We start from the raw sequence: 23,703 nt of genomic DNA on the forward strand, positions 1-23,703 counted from the left end.
AGGATCTTCAAAAAGTTTATGGAAAATATAAGGTATGATGAAAGTATGCATGGAGTTCAAAGTCAGAGGTTGCTTGCGTCTGAAGATGGAGAACTTGTAAAGACAGAGGTCGGACTGACTACCTCCAGCCCGGCTCTGCGCAGCCGCCCCCCAGGGATAGTCATGAAAAGGGGTTCGTTTTCTCTCATTCCCCATGTTTTTAATGGAAACATTTCTAAGCATTTCCAAAGTTCAGGGCTGCCGCATCCATAGAATAGATCTAGGGATGAAATCGTGATCCACTAGTGTTGCATGCTGCTCTGGTTTCCGGGGTTTGTGTTGTCTCACTTTTGCAAACAGGCCAAGTAGCAGCTCCTGATTCTGCTACAATTGTTGGACAAGTATAAAGAGACAGTCTATTGAGGACAGACATGGTAAGAAATTTTGGTGGTGGCTGCCCTCTTTTTAGTTTAAAAAGTGTTTGAAGAGGTTCAAGGCTGGTCCAAGCAGAAGCTACATCCTTTGCAGATTCTGGCTTGGGGGTTTGGAGGAACACTCTTCAAAAAACTCGGACTTTCCCTGCTATTTTTCCCTGGCAAAAGCCTTTAGAGAAAACCTGAGAAGTTTGAGGTTTGAGCTCGTGTGGCAGACATTGCCTCCTGTTCTGAAATATCCATGTCCCAGCCTGGTCTCCCAAACTGAGGTTCACAGACGTCATCAGGCTGGGGACAATGGCTTGCCTTTAAAGGGATCTATTGGCATGTTGTTGGAATTTGGGAAGTACTGTGTAAGCAACAATACTAAGCGTTTTTATGTGTGAGAGTGATTGAGATAGATAGATATTCTCCACTTGCTAGTTTGCTCTCCAAATGCCTGCAGCATTCCAGGCTGGGTCATTGTGAAGCCAGGAACCTGGCAGCTCTAACCAGGTCTCCGACTTGGTGGGAGGAGCCCATTAGCTGCTGTCTCCCAAGGTGCCTGTTAGCAGGAAGCTGTGGGCAGGTGTGGAGCCAGGGCTCCTATCCAGGCACTTCCGTGTGACCCAACTGCTGTGCTATGTGCCAGCCACCTTCCCCCCGTCCCCCACGCTCTGGAATTTGAATCTTCTTCATAACTTATTGTTTGCATGTATATGCTAATGTTCATTCTTTCCAGAAATTTGAGGTACATGGACCATCATGGTGCAATTATTGGTTGTGATACACTTAAAAATGTTTTCATTTAGATTTTTATTTTTAATACTATTTACATAGTTGAGTTAGATGCATGCCCTGTAGGCCTCCAATTAGGGTGGGGAGGGTCGAGATGTGAAGGTCGGTGGGCTGAATGTTTTAGTTCTTTCTTTCTTGCTTTTTTTTTTTTGCTTTGATGTATGCTGGGAGGGAAGGGAAAGGGGCTGTCAAACTGCATCAGCACCTGGGGTGGGGAGTGGTCATTTGATGACACCTTAGTGACTCTGATGTGGAGAAGAATGTTCCCAGAGTATTGAGTGGTTTTGATAGTTCTGAGACATCATTGGCTTCATTGCTTCAGGGTTGAGAAAATTTTTGTAAGGTCTGTAGGCTGAAAAAGCTCACCTTAGAGCATTCACAGAGCCCGATACTTTCTGTAAAGCTTGGCCAGGAGAGTTGTCCAGCCTATTCTGCTTTCCATCTTTTGATGTCCTCTTCTCAATGTCCTCTGCTGGCCTAGATGAGCTAGCTGTCATGTCTCTCGTGTGCATCTGGACATGCTTCCACTACATAGACAGCAGCAGCTGGGGAGGCCCCGTAGGGAAGTCCCCAAAGATCCCCTACCAGGCCTGCTGCAAGCCCCAGATATTGAGCAAGCTGGTGGGTACTGCAGCCCAGTCTGGAATGACCAGCCCCCTGTCTAGGCATTCACCAGCAGGTAATGCAGCCTGGCATGGCCCACCCTGTCCCCAGTCCCAGCTCTCATCTGAAGATGAGGCAGCCTAGCCCAGGGTAGCCAAGCCCTAGCCCCGGACCTCGTGTGAATTGACAGGTTTTGTGGCCCAAACTAACCTGGATGGAACCCTGCCCCAGCTCTCACTTGTGCTGGTGTGTGCTGTGAAGTGGCCCAGCCTGGCCTGCCCCCAAACCCAGCCCACACTTATGCTGGCCAGTCCTGTGGCCCAGCCTGACCTGGCCAGTCTCCAGCTGCAGCTCTTGCACTCATCAGCAGGAGCTGTGGCCTAGCAAAAGAGTTACCCAAGTTCCCCTACCAGGCCTGGTCCCAGCCCCAGATCTCATGTGCTTTGGAAGGTGCTGTGGCCCAGCCTGACATGGCCTGTCCCTACTCCTGGCACTCGCTGCAGGTACTACAGCGTAGCCCAACTAACCGATACTTTTTATGGCTCTTACTGGTATGTGCTAGCCCAGCCTGACCCACCCCCAGACCAAGATCTTCACCTTCATGTGAACCAGCGGGTGCCATGGTCTAGCCCAGTCCATCCACATCCATTCTGGCTTTCATGAGTACCATAAGATGCTGGAGCTTAATCCAGTCTGGCACATGCCAAGACCAGCACACACACTTGCCAGTAGGTGCTGTAGCCTTGCTCAGCTCATCTGTCTCCAGCACCAGCTCTTGTGCTTACCACTGGGAGCTACAGCCTAACAAAGTAGTCCTCAATATCCCCCTACCAGACCTATTTCCAGCCCTGGATCTTGTGGGTGTTGGCGGGTGCTTCACCCAGCCTGGGTGAATACCCCCTGTATTCTGCTCTCGCCACTGACTGTTGCGGTATAACCCAGCCCAGCACGGCCCACACTCTGTCCTGGCTCTCTCACATGCCCGCAGGTGCTGCAGCCAGGCCCAACCTGGCCTATCCCAAGACCTGGTCCATGTACATGTCAATGAGTATTGTAGCTTTGCCTGGTATGCCCTCAGTTCCAGCTCTCATGCTTCCCAGGGGGAGCTTTGGTCTAGGCTAGCTTGGGGATTACCCAAGTTCTCCTACCAGGCCTGCACCCAGCCCTGGATTTCATGTATGCCATTCGGTGCCCCAGCCTTGCTTGGTATGGTCTGCTATCAGTCCCAGCTTCTACATGTGCTGATGGGTGCCCCAGCCTGACCCAGCTTGGACTCCTCCCAGCCCCAGCTCCCACAAGTGTCAGGTGAGTTTCGAGATCCACCTGGATTGGTCTAATACCACTCCCAGCTCTTATGCAAAACTGACAGGTGTTGCAATCCCACAGAAGTAATCCAACAAGTCCCTTACAGAATCTGCCCCAGATCGGCTTCTGTTACATCCTGGGGGTGCTGCATCCTAGCCTGATACGGCTCACCCTTTGCCTTGACACTCATGCGGCAAGCACTGTGGCCTACCCAAGCAATCATGATTACCAGCCCCAACTTTCACATGTCCAAGTCTCCCAGTTGGGCAGGTACCTTGGCCTGAGCCAAATGTGGCTTTCCTCCTCTGAACTGCTCTGCTTCAGCTCCCAGCCTACCTGTGAGTGTAGTAGTACAGTTTGGGGAAGCCCTCAAAAATCACTCTTCACCCTTTCAACATGCCCTGGGCGGCCCCCACTCTAATGCATCCCAAGACCTTCTTCCTTAAGTAGTCTGTAGCCCCCAGCTCTATGCTGTAGCATTCACTATGCCTGGGAGCTAGGGTGGGATGTTCATTTCCCCTGCCTCTGTCATGCTGCATCACGCAGTGGCACACAGAGTTCCCCCATGTCTTAAACGAAAAAGAAATAGGCAACTATGCTGGCATACTGGTACAGTTAACAGATTTGGCATTAACCAGGTCCAGCACACCCACCAGCTATTGGTTACTTTTCTCCCAGCAGTGTAAACTTGCCTAGGTACAAGGCCATCCAGGCAGTCACCTACGCTGGGAATACATTGGGTTTTTAACCCTCTTTCACTTAGCTTTTGGTCCAGGAACCTGACCAAAAGTTTTATACCAGGAAACCTCAAACAGAAGTGACTTCCAAGCCTCTTTTTTTTTTTTAATTGACTCTATTTGTTGGCCCTGATATTTTTCATTCATTGTGGGTCTATGAAAAATTCAAGGAGTGGAAATGAAAATTTCATACTGCTATTTTCATTCCCGGTTCCATTGGGACATAAGTGCATGAGCAAGCATGTGGCTTTGTATCTGTCTATTATGGTGATGGGGGTGTGGCAGAAAAGTCCAACCAGAAACCCCCAATCTGTCTGCGTGAGCACTCCCTGGGAGCTTTTTAGAATGCCTGTTTTGAGCCCCTCTGCAGCTGAGAACATCTGGTACTGGGGACCTGGGTGCAGAGCTGGCATGATGTGCTTTAACATGCCTTTCAGGGCCTTCTGATGTATGCAAAAGTTTGACAGCCACTGCTGTAAAGCCAATGTCTTTAGAATCTTCCAAGAAGGGCTAGCACAGTAGCCTAGTGACTAAATCCTCACCTTGCAACTGCCGGGATCCCAAATGTGCACTGGTTCGTTTCCCTGCTGCTTCATTTCCAATATAGCTCCCTGCTTGTGGCTTGGGAAAGCAGTTGAGGATGGCCTAAAGCCTTGGGATCCTTTACTTGTGTGGGAGACCCAGAAGAAGCTTCAGGCTCCTAGTTTCTAATTGGCTCAACTCTAGCCATTGTGGCCACTTGGGGAGTGAAGCAGTGGACAGAAGGTTCACTCTCTCGCTGACCGCAGTGATTGGGGCTGGGCCGAGCCAAAGCCAAGCGTCTTTAATCATCTCTATTCAGGTCTTTGATGTGGATGAGGAGGTCCCAAGCACCTGAGCCATCTTTCACTGCTTTCCTAGCTGCGTTAGCAGGGATTGGATTGGAAGCAGAGCAGTTGGAACCGACACCCATCTGGGATGCTGTCCTTTCAAGTGGTGACATAACCCACGGGGCTACAGTGCTGGTGCTGGCTGTGTGTGCTAACCTGCTGCTCCTTCCTTCCACTTGTGTCCTTTTCCATTTGGTCAGTCTCAGGCCATCACATATCCACCTGTAACTACAGCTACAAACCATAAAGCTACAGTGAAATGGAATCCAAACATCTCCGTTGTGCTGACATAGCCCTGGTCTGGATACTCATGGGCACTTCTGCCGGCAGCTTCATGTTTCTTAAATGCGGGGGCCCTTGAGCCTGCCTTTCAGACACGGAGCCCTACAAGATGAAATCTAACTCCTAGGTCTGTGGCTTCCAGAGGGAGTGTGCAGCAGCCAGGCGTGGGGTAGGTGGGGTTGGGCTTCGTCCTGTGTCCTACCTAGAACTGTCTTGTGTCCATTGTGTTTCTCTGGCTGTCACAGGTGTGAGTCTGTTTTATTTCTGATCTCAAAGTGCTGCTTGGCAAGGTTTTAATATGTTTGATGTATAATAGGATTCTGCAGGGTGTAAGCGTTAGCATCTTACTCTGTGGGGAGAAGATTCTATTCTGCTTGAAATTGCACCTAGAGCTTCTCACCATTTGGCAAATCCATGTCATACTGTTCCTTACCAGTTGAGACTGCACTCTGACACACCTGGGTCAGGCTGCATTTTACAGCTGCTTCACTATGATGATTGTAGGAACTGGAGCAAGGATTTCACAATTTCATGGACTCCTGTGGCCCTTGTTCAATCAGCTGGAAATTTATCAAGCAGGTTTAGTGGAGGAGGAGCGCTTTTAACATGCTCCTAGGTAACGCCAGTGTGCCTCCAGGCCCACGTCCACACTTTGGATAGTTGAGGATCTGGGATATCATGTATCTCAGCATTTTAAAAAAAGTTTTAGTTTTGGTATTGTTTACATAGTTGACAAGGATGCATGCCTGTGAAGACCATTGATTAGGGTCGGGAGGTTCGAGGCATGGGGGAAGGTGGGTGGGACAAAGGCTTCCAATGATGCTTTTCTTCCCTTTACTCCTATATCTGGGAGTATGGGAAGCAGCAGGTGGGGGTGGGAGGGCACCCCCAGCTGCCAAACTGTATCAGTACCTGGGATGAGGGATGGCCACCTGATGTCATCTTCAAAACCCCAATGTGGAGAAAAATATTCTGAGGGTATTGCTTGAGTGGTTTTGCTAGCTGTGAGACTATCAAAGATGTTGGTTTTGCTGCTTCAAGGTTGAAAAAATGCTCTCAAGGTCCATTGCCTGGCAGTGTCCACTCCAGTGCACCCTCTCACCCAGACACTTGCTGCCAAAGCTTGGCCAGGAAAGTTGTTCAAGAAGATGCTCTGCATCTTCTGACATGGCATGTACAGTCCTCTGCAGGCCTAGATGAGCTGGCCGTCATGTGCCCCATGTGCACCTGGGCATGCCATCCACTGCACAGGCCTCAGCAACTGAGGAGGCCGGGGCTCGATACAATCAACATTTTCCTTTGAAGTACATTCAAACAATTGGTTTCTATGTAACTTTTTTATTTAAAATATTTATTTTTATTAGAAAGGCAGATTTACAGAGAAGGAGAAACGGAGAAATGATCTTCCATCTGTTTGTTTACTCCTCAAATGGCTGCAATGGCAAGAACTGAGCTGATTCAAATCCAGGAACCAGGAACCTCTTCCAGGTCTCCCACGCGGGTGCAGGGTCCCAAAGCTTTGGGCCGTCCTCGACTGCTTTCCCAGGCCACAAGCAGGGAACTGGATGGGAAGTGGAGCTGCTGGGACACGAACTGATGCCCATAGATGCCAGTGCTTACCCATATAGAGGGTTAGTAGTTGAGCTATCACAACAGCCTCATTGTTTTCTTTTCAACAAATTCAGAGTGAGAACAATATATTGAGTTCAAAAATCATGCTATAGCTAAGTTACTATGAATTTCATTTCCCAACAGGAGAAGGGTGTTGAAGGCATTTGTACATGGGACTATCGAGTCCCATGCTGGGATGGCCACTCTGTGTGTAAGTGGTGCCAATCATAAACACGGATGAAAGGGCAGGCACCAGAGGTCTGAGTCTGAATGTACTCATGCGAATCGTGCAGAGCAGGTTATCATTCAGTTATTCTTTGTGTACTGTGTGCCAGGCACTGCTGTAGAGGTTTGGCGTTTGTGAATGGAATCTCAAGTCCATCCCCAGTCTTAAGTAACCTTATCTGTTAGGAAGGGAGACAGATAGTACACATCATTGATAACTTAGATGACATTTTATTGCTTTGAATTACTGAGGGATTCTGAATGGTAATGATGAAGGGAATAGGTAGGCCATTCCAGTTTTAAATAAGGCCATCATAGATTTCCTATTGAGGATGTAAAATTTGAGCCGAGCCTTGGCTTGGATCAGCTGCTCGGGTAATGAGAGAAGGAGCCATCCAGGCCGGAGGAACAGACAGCACAAAGGCCTGTAGCTTGAGAATGTCCAGCTGGCACGGAACCACGGGGATGCCAGTGCGACAGCCTAGTGTTACCCTCTGAGTGTGGGTCGGCCTAAGAACAGAAAGCTAAGGGCCCTTGCTTGTTCTTGGAGTAAAGTGGGGACATCATTGCAAGCTGTGAGCCTCACTTAAGTCAACATAATCAGTTGTACGTTTCTAAAAGCTACCTCAGCTGGTGTGGCCTTGCAGGGAGCGAGGGGCGGAGGAGATGGGTTAGGAGGCAGGCATTACAGGCTCCACGCCGATGGTGATGGTGGCAATGAGAAGCGGGCAGAGGCTGGTTGTGTAATGCCGATTCAGTACTTGTTCGGGGTCCCAAAAAGTTAGTGCAGTGCCTCATTTGAGGAGAATGTGAAGTGCCCAACAGAGCTGTGACTTCAGATCCATGTTTTCTCCTGTTTCTGGTTGTGTGTGTGCCTGGGAGGGATGCAGCCTCTGTGGGCTAGTGCCAATGAGCAGTTGGGAATACAACGGGCAAACTTCTAGCATGAAAGTGAAGCAGGACGAAATGGAACCAACTGGTTCTGACAGCCTTACACATTTCCTCTTGATTGAGCCTGAATGCTATTTTGAGTAAAAACATATGCTGCTACTCAATGAATGTTTCTTGTAAAACTGTGATGGCAAATCAGAGACAACCGTGTCCAATTTTCTCATCCCAGCACCCTTCCTGAGCTCTCTGGTGCCCCTCCTTTTTGAGGCTGAGACAACAGAACACTTTGTTAGCACGTTAGCTTTATTGAAGTTGGCTGACACCGTCTGTCTTAGCGTGTGAGTGACGTGGTTTTACCCTAGATTTTCACATTTTGTGTTTGAAAATGCGGAAGCCATCCGAGCTGTGTTCCAGTAAGCGAACAGAGCTCATCCTCTGTGCACGTCATGAGTCCTGTGACCTTCTGTGTCGGGAGGAGATTTGATAACCAGAGCACTGAATTTCCTCTAGCAGGGTCTTTGAAAGCCCACCAACAGCATGGCCCGCCAAGGTATTAGGAAGAGCACAGCTAATTAAGCCAAGTTATGTAGCGTGTCTCCGGGAGATCTCAGTCCTCGCCAAGGTGACTTTTTCAGTCTCTGGTCAGGTGCTTACATGTCATAAATATTTTGCCCTAAGGTCTCCTGCCTAATCAGATGGTGATTGTGATCGATGGTACCTTTCCCCTCCATCCTGCACTTTGAGCAATTACTTGTGAAGAATAATTGTGTCTTCTCATTCTTACGCTGTGGTTACCATTACTCCAACTGTCAGTAAGACCATTTCTTGGCTTGGAGTGAGGAGAGCAGAAGGTAGCTTCATTTACTGAAATCTCTCTCTTATTCTTTCAAGTTTGTATTTTAGGAACTCTAATTTAGTTCCAGAACTCAATGATAATCTGGGCAGGGCAAGGAGTTTTTTTCTTTTTTTTTTTCTCTCTCCCCCCACCCCAACAAGCCTTGAGCTATTTCTGATATGTTGTGACCTTGGAGAAGTGTTCCTGTATCCATGTAGGAGATCATTTTAAGGCGAGTGGGAGTTATAGCTTTGTATTTTTAGATCACATTTTCATGTGGCATTTGTTCTTGGGTGGCATGGTGTCATGGGAGTCTCTCTTCCTGGTCTGGGAGTTAGAGGATAGTGTTTCAGTTCTGGCTTATGTCCAGTTGCTGCTGTAGCTGAGCCAGCCTTACTTTTTGTGTCTGTAAAATGGATGTGAGGATGCTTGCCCGTCATCCGCTTCCGAGTGGGTAAAGATAGTGATTAAGAATGTATGAAAGAACTTGGCAAGTGCTAAACTTGTGTCTGTGCTGGGTGCTGGTGGTGTGTGGTTACACTCACAAAGCTGGTTTCGAGGAACCCTTCGTTTCTGACTTTAACCCATCCTGGAGTCTGAGAAGCAGCATGAGCCAGCTTGGCTTCAGCATGAAGGGCGGATGTGAACAGGGGCTGGGCCGGAAGGAAGAATCAAACCGTGGAAACAATTTGAAAATTCTGACTTATGTTTCTGGAGAGGATTTTTGCTTTTTTTTTTTTGTTGTTGTTGTTGTTGTTCATTTTCCCATTTTCTCAAGTTAAACATTTTCAAACTTTCGGAAAAGTTCAAAGAAATGATAATGCAATCCATGTTCATGTTTGCCACACTTGCTGAGTTTCCTTGTGCATTTTATATACTGGTATTTGATTTCGGTTTTCTTTGACTGTTGTTCTTTCAACAATTCCCTCCTACCGAGCATAGCAAAGTCGGCCATCACCCAACCTGCAGTGTGGTAGATTAAGTTGAAGCTTTTACATCCCTCTGCTTAATCAATGCCTTTTCTTGCACAGGATGAACTCACTGCTGTGAATGTAAAGCAAGGCTTCAACAATCAGCCAGCCTTCACTGGAGATGAACATGGCTCAGCCAGGAATATTGTAATTAACCCGTCAAAGGTAACGGTAATTGTTCCCTACAACACATGAGAGTAAGTGTGGCACCACCCTGTATGGACAGTTAATAATGATCAGTCGGTGTTTCAAACCCTAGTCTGCTTTCCAACTTCCCTGAAATATCCTGTGCGCCCTCCCGCCCCAGGGGTCAGGCAGGGCCCCGGAGTCTCTTCAAGATCTAACACTACGCTGAACTCCAGGCCCTTCTCCACCGAGGCTTTTTGTAGCTGCCATTATGAAAGACTCTAAGGCAGTTGTCTTGTTTTTGAGTTTGATTTCCTGGATTTCTTTGATTGCTTCCTCATGACAGAACTTAGGCAAATGTGGTAAGACTGCGTACTGCATTACATTGTATTAGGGGCTTGTAGTGCCAGCTTGCTACCCTACTGGTTGTACTGAGCTGGCTCACTTGAGAGGCTGTGTCCATCTTCTTGCTAAGCTGGAAAGACAGTATTCTCTACCTTTTGGTAATCTCTACAGGGCGATACTTTCAGACAGTGGAGGAGAATGTGTGGCCAGTGGGCCATTGTAAGGCCTGCAAAATGTTGGATTGGCCCTGCCAAGGCAGCTGCAGGTCGGATTTAAAATTCCTTAAATGCTAATTTTTTAGTTGATAATTTTGTATGGTCTATGTGAATGGCTCTTAGAAGCAAAAAGGTTTCCCACCCTCACTTTAAGATCAAATGAATATGCTATTCACCAGAAAAATTCTACTCTATGTTTTCAGCATTAATTGGTGAATCCTGATGAATGATATATTTTACTGGTGAATGCAAAATGCTAATTTTCTAATTATGATTCCTTATGCATGTATATTGAAGTTCTTTTGTAAAAAGGAGCTCCCTTGAGACTTTTTTTTTAATCTTGAAAGATTGAAAATTCCCCCAGTCCTCTAGTTCACTGCCCAGATGGTTAATGGTGGCAGGGGCATGCCCCAGGCTACAGTTGTGAGTCATGAAATCCATTTAGGTCTCCTGTATGGTGACAAAAACCCACTTACTTGAACTCTTATCCACTACCTCTTAGTGTCCACATTCGCAGGAAATCTGGATGTCCCAAATGAAACCTTAACTGCTGTGCCAAATATTCCCTGTGGTTATTCTTTTAGGCTTTAATTTTCTTTAAGAAAATCCATTTGAGTTATTTTGGTGATTTGAACATAAAATACTGTCATGCAATTAATAATGTCATATAAATCAGAAGAACTCAACATGCAGGTGAATTCCTACACCTCATTCCCGAAAGATGAGCATATTTAAGGTTTGTGTATCCCTGTGGATTTCCTTTTTAGGTGCACACATGTGTATTCAGCCACATATATCACTGAGAGTGTTAAAATTACCATGAAGTACTGTTTTGATAACTGACAGAGAATAGATAAGTTTCCTGCTCTTCTAGTTCCATTGAGCAGACACGATGCTTTAAGTTGACTTTTTCCAGCTTTGAGATGCTTCTTTTTACTACAGCCACAATTATGTATATACTTCTTTTTTTGTTGTGGTATGAGATACCTAACATTTACATCTCTAAGTACATCTGTACTATGTGCAATCCTCACTGCCTGTCTCTAGAACATGTTCATTTTCCCTAACTAATCTATTGTTTATGAACAGAATGTCATTTTATATGCCTGTTTTCCCACTCCATGGCCAAAATACATGAAACACAATTGCTACTCATTGTTAATATGACCCACGCATTGCACCGTCTGTGTGCTGTGATTGAAGCCTCCATGTGTGCTCTGTGTGCTGCTTTTCTTCAGGATCAGTCCCAGAAACACAGCACTGGGTGACTGAAACAACAGGAATCTGTTTCCTCACAGTCTGGAGCCACTGTGCGGCCTGTGCAGTCATGGTGCCAGCCTGTGTAGCCAGGGTGCCGGTTTGTGGAGTCACAGTGTGGCCTGTGGAGCCAGGGTGTCTGGGGAGCAGGGTGCCGAAGCCTCTCCCAGGAATAGTCGCAGAATGGCGGCTGGCCCAGGGCCAGGAGGCGGGGTTGCTACTGGCCTATCAGGTAGCGCGAGTGGACCCACGGGTAGAAGTGATTGGTGGAGAGCGATATAAAAGCAGCCGCTAAAAGCAATAGGAGGAACGGGGAGAAGAACAGGGCAGCAGAGACCGGCATAAGGCCTACAGGAAGAAAAGCAGCGGAGAGAGCTAGAAAAGCTAAGACCTACGGGGAAAAAGGCAGTGGGGAGAAGGGTGTAAATGCAGCCACTTTTGGCAATAAGGGGACCGGTTGCGGTTCCTGTTTTCCCAGACCCTCAAGAGTGTGCCTTGTAGGTAGTGTCGCTGCTGGTCGGTGACAGGTGCCGGCCTGTGGAGTCACAGGGGGAGTGACGGTGTGGCCTGTGGAGCCAGGGTGACGGTGCCGGCCTGTGGAGTCACGGTGTGGCCTGTGGAGCCAGGGTGCCGGCCTGTGGAGCCAGAGTGACGGTGTGGCCTGTGGAGCCAGGGTGCCGGCCTGTGGAGCCAGGGTGCCGGCCTGTGGAGTGATGGTGTGGCCTGTGGAGCCAGGGTGCCGGCCTGGGGAGTGATGGTGTGGCCTGTGGAGCCAGGGTGCCGGCCTGGGGAGTGACGGTGTGGCCTGTGGAGCCAGAGTGACGGTGCCGGCCTGTGGAGCCAGGGTGCCGGCCTGTGGAGCCAGGGTGCCGGCCTGTGGAGTCGGGGTGCCGGCCTGTGGAGTGATGGTGTGGCCTGTGGAGCCGGGGTGCCGGCCTATCTCCTGAGACACCTCTCGTGGGGTACCCAGTCCTCGTCCCTACTTTCTCTTCCCTTCTTATAGCTATCAGTTTGTTGGATTAGAGCCCACCCACCCCTGGCCAGCTCACACGTCACCTTTTTAATCTCTACACGGAGGTGCATTGAGAGTTGGGGTTCAATTGTTGGAATTTGAGGGCAGGGGACACACAATCCGTAACAGAATATGACTGGTCTGTATTCCATAATATGAACTGCTAGATGATACTCTGTCACTTTGTCTCATCGTCAGTTTAAATAACCGAAAAAAAAAAAGGTAGCATCCATTAAAACTTGAGCGCTCACTCCTGAGAGATTCACTCGGGTACCCAAGCCTTCAGAAGGGAATTTGATTTTATAAATATGAAATGTATAAATAGAAGTGTAGCCCCCTTTTTCCCTGTATTCTTTTTGTCAAAAACAGCTTAGAATAGGTAGAAGCATGTGCTAAATTTGACCTTTTTGAGGTTAAACTCATGCTTTGTTTGAGGCAGTATGAGTTATAGAGACTTTGAGTACGTTTTGGAAATGGCTATTCAAGTTGTAGAACTATAGAATCTAAATTCTGGAAGTATATTCTAAACCTTTACTTTGCCTGTGAAGTCAAAGCGAAGGCTAGTTAATTCTAACATGATTTGTCTTAGCAGAATTTTGGGAAAAGTATTGCAGATGTTCAGTAACAGTTAATTACATAGTTACATTATATAATTGCAAAGTTACATCTTTGCAACCTTATTTTATGTGTGCGTAAAAATGAGTGAGGAAGTTCTGCATATACAGATACACAAAGCTGTCAGGCATTTACCAAGTTTGCATCATGAAACAGACATACAAGAAGGAAAAATAATGTGTGTTTCGTTATAAGTATTTGTACAAACACTGGAAGAACACATACGTGACTAGATGAATTGGTTACCTGGAGGATTTGAGAATGAATCCCTAATATTTTTTGTGTTTCCAGGTAGTCTGAATCTATTGTTAACACAAAACGTGGAAGTTATTTTCCGATTTTGTTTTTTAACCCCAGTCTGTGTTTTCTCCTCTGTGTGTTTTTCAGAAATTTTAACTGTGGTTTCAGTATATATTAATTTACAGTTTGCAGGAATGAAAACATGTTACAATCACCATGTTCCATTGCTATCGTTAAGTACATAGACTAGTGCATAATTATATAAGACAGATTTTTCATACTCCTTGTTTTCCTTACTTTTATATACTTGCTTATGTAATTGCCCATAAGAGACAATTTTAGAGGCAGGTGTTGAGCTCAGTGGTCATGCAGATCAGTCTAGACTTGGTACCCAGCTCTGGCTCTTGCCCGTGCAGACCTTGGGACACAGCAATGATGACTCGGGAACTGGGAAAGCTGCATCCAGTCTCTGTCTGCCAGTTTGATTGTCGACCAGCCCTGGTTCCTCTCTGGCTGCTGTGGGTGCTCGTTGAGTGAACCAGTGGATAGGCGCTCTGCCTGTCTGTCGTCTTCTAATAAAATAAATAACCAAAACAAAAAACCATTTTGGTGCTAAGTGTTTTGGACCCTTGGTGCAAAACCCAAATATTAATTGAGAAGTTTCAAAGTAAACATCTGACTGCTAGCTTTGTAAACAAGGGCTTTTTGCACTTAATTTGCTCACTGGACATTCTGCAAATATTTTCTCTTGAAAAAAAAAAAAGCCATGGGCCCGGCGCTGTGGCCTAGCGGCTAAAGTCCTCGCCTTGAAAGCCCCGGGATCCCATATGGGCGCCGGTTCTAATTCCGGCAGCTCCACTTCTCATCCAGCTCCCTGCTTGTGGCCTGGGAAAGCAGTTGAGGACGGCCCAAAGCCTTTTGGGACTCTGCAACCTGGTGGGAGACCCGGAAGAGGTTCCAGCAGTGAATTTGTTTCTTTAAAGGTGTAAATTTATTTACATATGCATAGGATCATCACAAATTCAAGACTTCTATTTACTCCAGTTTTTATTTTCTTATCACATCAATACCAAAACAGACATTTTATCACATATCAGCTACAAGGATTAAGGAGTGCCAACTTCTATTAGAAACAAATTGTGTAACTTTCACCCTGGTAGGTAGTTTTATTGACTGATGGGTATTAGCAAAGTTGATGATGTTTTATTTTGCTTTCTCAAGGGTGGCTTTTTTATTTTAATTCTCCTTGCACTATTTGTTTACATTATTGGGGTGGAGGGGGTATATATATATATATATATATATATATATATATATATATAGCATCATTTATAAGAATTTTACTGCATCATTTATAAGAATTCCCAGAAGATGAAATGTGATGCTGTTAGAGAATATTTGGACGATCCCAACTGATTTTCCATGGCATCATTGCAGTATTAGAAGTTTCTTTATTCCTTCCTTCTTAACTCTTCCTATCCCTTTCCCCTTTTAATTTGGTTAAGATGAAAAAGTTAGTAATTTGCAGAAGCCGCAGTTGCCTCTTCGAGGCATTCAGAGCAGATAACACCAGCTTTCTCTCAGAACCCCTGTACTGAAGAAATTGGCAGCCCGATGAAAAAAATGTTGAATAACTGATTTAATTGAACCTTTTATCATTTTCCATGTAAATACGTATCTCCAGACGCTCTCTTTTAAAGCATTGAGTGTAAACAAAGTTGCCTTTCCTAAAATACGTGCTGTTAAGATGAAGCAAGAAAAAGAATGATTGCTGTGTGATTACTAGGATTCTCTTGTTGAACTCCACACCTCTCTGGGATGACGCTGTCTTGAAGGGTTGTGGAGAGGAAAAGGAGGAAGTACTGCTGAAGGTTATAGGAGAGCTCCTTTGCTTCAAATTTATTCAGGATGTAATTAATTTTATGCCAGAGATTTCCAAAGGTGGTGCTTTTTTCGTTGAGCTACTTGCTAATATCAGAGCAAAGGGTTGTGTCAATTTTTGCCTCATGTTGGTGCAAGGAAATCGAAATTTGTGACTTTAAATTGCCAACTTATTTTCCAATGGACTGAATGGAGATTTTCAACGCAAGCAATAGAGGTAAAACACTAATGTGTTTATTGTGGTAAACTTTTTTTTCCCCCCTCTTTCCACAGATTGGAGCGTATTTCAGCAGCATATTAGCTGAGAAACTAAAGCTTAACACTTTCCAAGACACTGGAAAGAAGAAACCACAAGTTAATGCTAAAGATAACTATTGGCTGGTTACTCCTCGGTCCCAGAGTGCAATTCATAGTTGGTTCTCTGACTTAGCAGGAAGTAAACCACTTGCCATTTTGGCAAAAAAGGTATCAAGTATTTTTTTACATTTGATCCTATAAAGATGAAGGTATGTGAAATGGCGTGCATTTTGACTCACCAGTTGCGACCTTGGAAACCTTCGTGGCAGGTGTCGGGGTGTTGCTTTCAACTTTCGTTTGACTGCCGTGCCTAGGACATGTATAGCGTTAGTCGTTCCATGTGGCGAGGAGTTGTTTATGTAGACTTCAGGTAGACAAAGTTTCAAAATCAAGAATGGGTAGTAAGATTCTTTCTCTTTTTTTTTTTTCAATTTTCTATTAGATTTTTTTTTGTTGTTTTCTTAGGCCAAGGTGTCCAAAATTTGTTGAACATCTTACTTAGAAGGTTATTTCCTTGTCTTCCAGAATACTCAACCAAATGATTCATGCTCAGTCTTACCAAGTGGAGCAAAGATTGTGATTCTGTAGGACCTGCTTGTGCGTGAAACTTGCATTCTTTTTGTTAAGCAGTGGTAGGAGGTTCTTTCAAAATCTTTTGCTTTTGGTCACAATTGTCAAGTGAGATAAAACAGGTTCTGTAGTCTTACAACTTACTATTATTATAGTCAAGATTTTATTAAAGTATGTTGAAATCAGGCCAGAAGCTGAAATGGTCTCTTAGTCTTGCTCTCTGCCTTCTTTTCACCTTCTAGATAATTCCATGGTCTTTTTTGCCCTGCAGCCCTTTAGTTTTGGGGATGTGTGGTTTCTGTTTCTGGTATGAAGTGTCCATTACTGGCTTGGGGAGGACCTACTTTAGAAGAGAGATCATTTGTGGATTTGTTACGTTATTCCCTAAAGCAACTCTTTGAAAATAGTGCTCAAAGAGTGCAATGGCTTAATTTTGCTGTCATGTTATAACATGTTTTTACCTTGACTAGTTTTTAGAGGAGGTTAAAGTCAACCAAAATTCTTAAAAAGCACAACGATGGACAGAACTACCTCGTACCAGGCAGTTAGTGATAGCATCTCAACCCAGGTTGGACCATGGAGCCCTTTCCCAGTGGTGAACTCTGACTTTGTGGTGTTGCTGTGGCCTGTGAATTGCATTGGCAGGCCACACATCATGGGAATTCCATCAGGAGTTTGGGGCGTGTGAGTAGCAGCTCCTGTTCTTCATGTGGCCAGCCTGAATCTTTTGTTTTGCTTTTTCTCTTGTAAGAACTTTTTGAGTGTTCCTTGAATGTGAGTGCTGGGGAGGGCTTGGTGGCCCAGATTTAGGGGTGCAGTGGTGTCTGCTCTCTTAGTGGGGAGGTGAACTGGGGTTAGTGCACTAGTCATTGTTTCTAAGGGACTGCTTCTGGTCAAGTTAGATGTTCCTCAAGTAAGCCCTGGTGTTCATTCTTTGCAAACCAGAAAGATATTTTCTCTGTAAATCTGCTGACTTGTCCTTTCAAGGAGTCTTTTCTTGGGACAGTCACACGCTCGTTGAGTTGGGTAAGGACTAACTGCATGTTCTTCATAGTAGACAGTTCAAAAGCTCTGTCTGTCTTTTCTGATATGCATCTGTCAGATAGCTTAAGGCAGAAATGCTTGATTTACCTGCTGGGATCCTACCATTCCTTTGAAGTCTTATCTTGAGTTTCAAGTGGTTTGCTGTATGGGCAGGATCATGTGTCTGGACTTTCTGGACCTGGTTTTCTGTTCAGGCAAAGCTCTACAGAGCTGCCACACAGCCCCGTCAAGGACGTTTCAGCTCATTTCTAATCAGCGTGATTGGGAAAAGCCTACTTCTGGCATCTGGCAGTTGGGTTCAGTGCTTGGGGCCCACCTGTTCATGCAGGTGGCTTTGATTACTATGCTTTTCAGAATTTCTTTTGCCTCCGCCCCTGCTAAGCAAATAGGGCCTGTGACCAACAGGAAAGGTGATAGGACAGTTCCTTTGTGAGTGGATAAGCAACATATGCTGGGTAACTTAACTTTGTTTTGGTGCTTAGGTGCAAGTCCGGCTTGATTTAGAAACCAAACAGCAGCTCGGTGTTTGCCTAGTTTAAAGTCAGATGGTTCCCTTACTGAGAAGTTGGAAACCATGGCTCGTTGTAAGGAAGCAGTGTCGGGAAGTATGGATACTTTCCCTTTCCTGAGTCAGTTGGCCCAAACTGTAACAGGCCTTCTTCCTTAATTATGTGATTTCCTTCCCATACTGAGTGTTCTTCTGAATGCTGAACCCCAGTTCTCTTGGGCTTCTGCCAGTATTGCTGGTGCTTTGTACACCACCTTTATGTAAGGTTGATTGGTTGCTCAATTTTATTTGGTATTGCACATAAACTTTTCACATGTGAAAATGTTTTACTATGTATGTATTTTTTTACCTGTCAGTTGCTGTTCAAGAGGAAACCTTTAGGCATCTATGAGAGATAACCATTATTAGCGATTCTTCATAGAGGCTGAACTGGCTTTGCTTTTGCAAAAAGGCCTATGTTTTAGGCCTTCATCTTCTAATCTTGGTGTGTGTGTGAGTGAGAGGCGAACTGTCCATTGTGGTGCTGGATTTTGAAATCCCCAGATAATCATCAAGTCTGAAGTCGGAGCTAAGGCATAAAGGTGGTTTATTCAGGTTAACCAAGGTCTCCCAGCCACCTCCCCCGGCCCAGCATGGCTGGCGCCGAGCATGGCTGGGCTGGGGGAGGGACAGTCGCTGCAGGATCCGCAGGAAAGGTAAAAAGCCAGAGAGAGAGCCCGAGAGCCCAAGCCCTCCAGTTCGTATACATTTCAGGCTATTAATTATACAGTCATGATTTAGCGGGCTTCTATTGGTGGGTTTGAAACAAGCAACTTTCAAAAAGTACAAATCAGGGCCTGGCGCTGTGGCTTAGCGGCTAAAGTCCTCGCCTTGAACACCCCGGGATCCCATATGGGTGCCGGTTCTAATCCCGGCAGCTCCACTTCCCATCCAGCTCCCTGCTTGTGGCCTGGAAAAGCAGTCGAGGACGGCCCAAAGCTTTGGGACCCTGCACCCTGCACCCGCATGGGAGACCCGGAAGAGGTTCCTGGCTCCTGGCATCGGATCGGCGCAGCACCGGCCATTGCGGCTCAGTTGGGGAGTGAATCATCAGATGGAAGATCTTCCTCTCTGTCTCTCCTCCTCTCTGTATATCTGACTTCGTAATAAAATAAATAAATCTTTAAAAAAAAAAAGTACAGGGCTCGGCAGCGTGGCCTAGTGGCTAAGGTCCTCGCCTTGATCCCATATGGCTGCTGGTTCTAATCCCGGCAGCTCCACTTCCTCTCTATCTCTCCTCCTCTCAGTATATCTGACTTTGTAATAAAAATAAAAATAAATCTTTAAAAAAAAAAAGTACAAATCGATGAGCTATAGGGCGGTGGATCTTATCTAACACCAGGTACCTCCTTCCTGTCCTTCCTGAGGAGTGGTCTGCCTACGTGACCTGCCAGGTGTCCTGCCGGGTGTCACGTAGACCATCAGACCTGGAGTGCACACAACCCCCAACACCAGGTACCTCCTTCTTGAGGAGTGGTCTGCCTATGTGACCTGTCAGGTGTCCTGCTGTGTGTCACATAGACTATGAGGGTTGGAGTTCACACAGCCCCCAGCCAAGCCATTAAGGCAGAATCACAAAAGGCGGAAAACATCCAGGTTCTTCACCAGGACTTGTAAAGTTTACTCCATTGACACCATAGTGTACACTCTATGGAAGAGCCACCACTCCAGTCTTGCAATGAGTACTTAACCCTGCACTTTCTTTTCCCTGACTTAAATGGTGATTATTTAAGCTCATAGCCTCATCCTCCATGAAGAACGTGTCCTATAAGCTAGATGTTCAGGAGGTCTTCTGGTTACAGTGTGTCACCATGTCTGTAGAGAGGAAGCCTTGTGGCTTGGGCCTCTGTGGCTTTATTCCCCTTTGACCATACGGTCACTTCTGTTGCAGGGCTGATTCTAATGTGGGCACCCACGGCAGGCGTCACAGTGGTTAGGGACACTGTACCTCAGTGTCTGGCCAGGGCAGCTTTTCCTTCAGGGTTGGAGCAGTTGGAGGTTTCTTTGATAAGGCCAAAAAAAAAAAAAAAAAAAACCCCAAAAAACCAAAAAAAAAAAAAAAAAAAACCAGCTTGTTTTTAGGGGCCATCTGCAAAAATAAAACAACCAACCAACCAAACCCAAAAGCCCCCCCAAAACACTACTAGTTTCAATTCTGGGACCCACTATATACCAGGCATATGAACAGACAAATTTTGTAACACGTAATGCAAACTATTTAGCGTATGAGCGAAGGTTTGGCCAAGAGAAACATGCCAGGCTGTGTGAATCAATTAGCTGGATGGAAACCCTTTTCAACACAATCCTGGTGGGAGTTTGGGGCAAAGAGACCAGAGCTCTGAGTTTGTGGTTGTAATGTTGGGGGTCAGCATGTGGCTTAGCCTGTTCAACTTTCTTCTTCAGCGCTGGCATCCCATACAGGGGTTGGTTTGAGTCCCTGTTGCTCCAGTTTCGATGGAGTTCCGTGCTAATGGCCTGGGGAGAGAAGCAGAGAATGGACCAAGTGCTTGGCTAACCTGAAGAAGCTCCTGGCTTTTGGCTTTGGACCACCGCAGCTCCAGCCGTCACGCCTGCTGGGGGATGTGAACCAATGGATGGAGATGGAGGATTGTTCTGTCTTTCCTTCTCTTTTGTAACTCTGCCTTTCATATAAAATTAATACTAATAACAAAATCTTTACAAAGAACATGAAAACACTGAGTGGCTCGTAGCAGTTGTGGGGATGGGCCACACGCAATCATTGTTCTGATTCTGAGGCACGCATGTCTTTGCCGTGTCCTTGCCTGCAGCCTGCGAGCTGCAGCCGTGGTGTTCACTGTTTCTGGCCGAGGCATGTGGGATGGAGATGCTCTGGCACCTGCACGTGGTCCAGGGAGGGGTGGATGGCTGCTCGTGATCCAACTTGCACATTCCTGCCTCAGCGCTGACGTGGCCTACATTCAGAAACTTAACATATAGACAGAGGTGCTGTTCCTCAGATATGTATGAGGGGTTCTAGAAGAACGAATTAACTCTGTCAAGCCACTCAGTGGTACATTGGGACACTAATTTGCTAAATAGTACCTTTGTGGTCTGAAAGAAATAATTAACCGCCTCAAGTGCCTACTTTCAACCAGTGAATTAATTACCCAGCTATTTCTAGCTCAGTGTTTATTAGGCAAATTCACTGATCCATCATTTCAGCCTCTATTTTAAATTTGGCTAAGGGCAATTTTGGAAGCTATCTAGCAATTGGTATTCTTTTGAAAGGTTGGAGTCAGAAAGCTTTACACAAAATGGTGTCCCTGGGTAAAAAGTGGTGTGGGGAGTCTTTCTTTTTTTCTTTTAAATGAGATCTGTCCGTCTCAATTTTGAGAAATTCTTTGGAGAACTGTCATGAAGTAATTTTTTCTCTGGTCTGTTGATAAGATGAATAGCTTTCAGCATTTGAGAATTTGAAAATAATTTGCTTTATAAGTAAGAAAATACAACTGATTAAACTGTTTTTGCTACTGTGCTAGAAGTGCTTTTGAATCTTCCTACTTAATGAAAATTGGCTTTGCAGGTTCCCTGTTTTAACTACATGTATCGTTTGAACATCCATCAGATGTATTTTCTTATTTGACATTTATTTGAAACAGGGAGAGAGCATGAAGCTGCTTGCTTGATTCCATCTGCTATTTCCTTCCCAGCTGGCTGTAGCAGTGGGGCTGGAAAAGGCAGGAGCCAAGCCAGGAGCCAGGAGCTTCATCTGGATCTCCCAAGTGGAGGCAGGGGCCCAAGGACCTGGACCATTTTCTACTGCTTTCCCAGGCCATTAGTAGGAAGCTGGGTTGGAAGAGGAGCAGCCAGGACTTGAACTGGCACCTACATGGGATGCTGGCGCGTCAGACAGTGGCTTATTGTGTTGAATCACAGTGCTGGCCCTGATACCTATTTTTTTTTTTTTTTTTTAGCAGCTAGTAGCTTCTGTTTGCCTCTTTCTTCTGTGTCTCTTTTTTCTAGGTTTGTCTAGTAATGGACATAATATGTTATTATAAATATGCTGTTTCTTTTTAGGTTCCCATCCTTAGTAAAAAAGAAGATGTTTTTGCATACTTAGCTAAATATTCAGTGCCAATGGTTCGAGCAACGTGGCTGATCAAGATGACATGTGCCTATTGTTCTGCCATCTCTGAAGCTAAAATTAAGAAGCGCCAGGCTCCCGATCCCAATTTGGGTAAGTAAGACATTACGATAGCTTTTGCGTTTCATTTTTGGTTCTTCCAGTGGTTGTTGCTGGCTCCCTCTACAAACAACCCAGCGTGAGTTGGAAAAAGCCCACGGGGAGACTCAGGTCACTCCTGGTGTGTATTGGAGGGGTAGATGAGCTGGTTCTTACTCATTCACACCCAGAAATTGGGTTCCATTAGCAGGTCCTGTTGATAGCCTCTCCAGAACAGAGCTTCTGTTTCAACACTTTTTTTTTTTTTTTTTTTTACCACTCCTGCTATGGACATTCTTGTTCAGGCTACAGTTTTCTCTTGGCTGGCTCTGGCTGCAACCTCCTGATTGGTCTCCCAGCCCTCCCTATATGTGTACTCGAATACAGGGCCCATCTGGGCAGGGCTGTGCTCTCTCAGTCCCCAGGCAGTCCCCTGTGTCTAGCGCTGTGCTGGCTTGCAGTGGCTGTGTGCTGGATGAACCGAAGGGAACCTGACTTTGGCCTGTCTGTCTGCATCGGCTCTTCGACAGTGGCTTCTTGAGGGATTATTCAAGGGTACTTGTTGGACAGTAATGAGGCCCCATTACCCGAGTGCATGGATAATTAGAGGTGAGGATATCTCCTTAAGGATAAGGTTTATAAATAGTGGTGTGTGTGTTTGAATGGATGCACACCTCTGGTCTCTAAAGGGAGAACCAGCCACAGCTGGTGAGGAGTGGTGGCAGGGAGTGCAGGCGTCTGGATACCAGGCAGTGTGGGAGAAGCATCCGAGTGCTGGGAGGTCCCAGGACACCGGAGAGCGGGGCCTGCTCTCACAGCACTAATGCCCACCTAATCAACAAAGTATATGATCTGGACTCTGTGCCTGATGTCTTTCCAGTCAGCATTGTCTCATCACTTCTTGAACAAAAGAACTGAATTGTCTTCATATATGAAAGTAACAAAAAACCAACCAAACAACCATTGGGCCAAAAAAAAAAAAATCCTAATAGTTGTGTCTTAGTGTTGTCTTTGTGGTTCTTTCATTATCTTTATATCTCTGAGTTGCATTCCTGCCCCCCACACTCCCCACACCCTCAACTTTATGATTTAGGAGAGAATGAAATAAATTATTGGAATAATGCGTTGCACTGTACTTCACTCAGCCTTGTTGCACATGTACCTGTGGTCCTCATGGATCTGTCTCCTCCGGGTTTACTAATACTTCTCTCCAGGGCTCAGAAATCTACTTATTAGCCCAGCTCTTTGTGCATCTGAAACCGAATGTGTAGCAAAACAAAGCCTGTGTGTTGCTCTGTCGTCTTGTGCTGTTTAGTTTGTCTGGAGAGTTCTAATCCTGCCAGCATTTGCATGTTGCACTCACTTTTGTTGACCTCTGCATCTACTCTGAGCTGTAAGATAAGGCTGTGAGAAAAGCTTGCTGAATCTTGAAGGTGGTACCAGTCACGTAGATGATGGTCAGTAATAGTTTGAAGAAATAAATGATTGGGCCCGCGGCATTTGTGTGTGTGTGTGTGTGTAATTTTGTCTCCAAATCATAATTCTTGAAACGTTGAGTACTGTCAGCCACAGTAGGAGGACTATTCCATTCCTGCTGTTCTATTCTTTTTTACTCCTTTTCAGAAAGCCTGTGTTTTCTCTGATGTTCACCTTACTCTTGATTATAACTGATACATAAATTCAGGAAGTAAACACGGGAAATTATTTATCCTACTGAAATCGAGCAATCTGAGTACAAATGATAGACCCTCATTTGCAAAAACCCTGTAGCATCTTCAGGAAGTCCCTGACGTCGTGTGTCTCCAGGAGCACATGAAGGGCCTGGTGAAGGCAGGGCGGTTGGGTTTTGTGG

General features: G+C 45.8%; 1 protein-coding gene across 4 annotated transcripts in view; it reads left to right on the forward strand.

Annotated features, from left to right (window-relative positions):
- Positions 1-23,703, forward strand: part of MED12L (mediator complex subunit 12L) — a 327,308-nt gene that overhangs the window by 22,461 nt on the left and 281,144 nt on the right. For all 4 annotated transcript variants that reach the window (XM_058661436.1, XM_058661437.1, XM_058661438.1 and 1 more), the window contains exons 2-4: positions 9,580-9,684; positions 15,484-15,675; positions 21,707-21,866. In XM_058661436.1, the coding sequence (XP_058517419.1) occupies positions 9,580-9,684; positions 15,484-15,675; positions 21,707-21,866 (457 nt within the window). The remainder of the gene's footprint in view (positions 1-9,579; positions 9,685-15,483; positions 15,676-21,706; positions 21,867-23,703) is intronic.

The sequence above is a fragment of the Ochotona princeps genome, chromosome 3 (assembly GCF_030435755.1).
Source record: "Ochotona princeps isolate mOchPri1 chromosome 3, mOchPri1.hap1, whole genome shotgun sequence".
Classification (NCBI taxonomy): Eukaryota; Metazoa; Chordata; class Mammalia; order Lagomorpha; family Ochotonidae; genus Ochotona; species Ochotona princeps.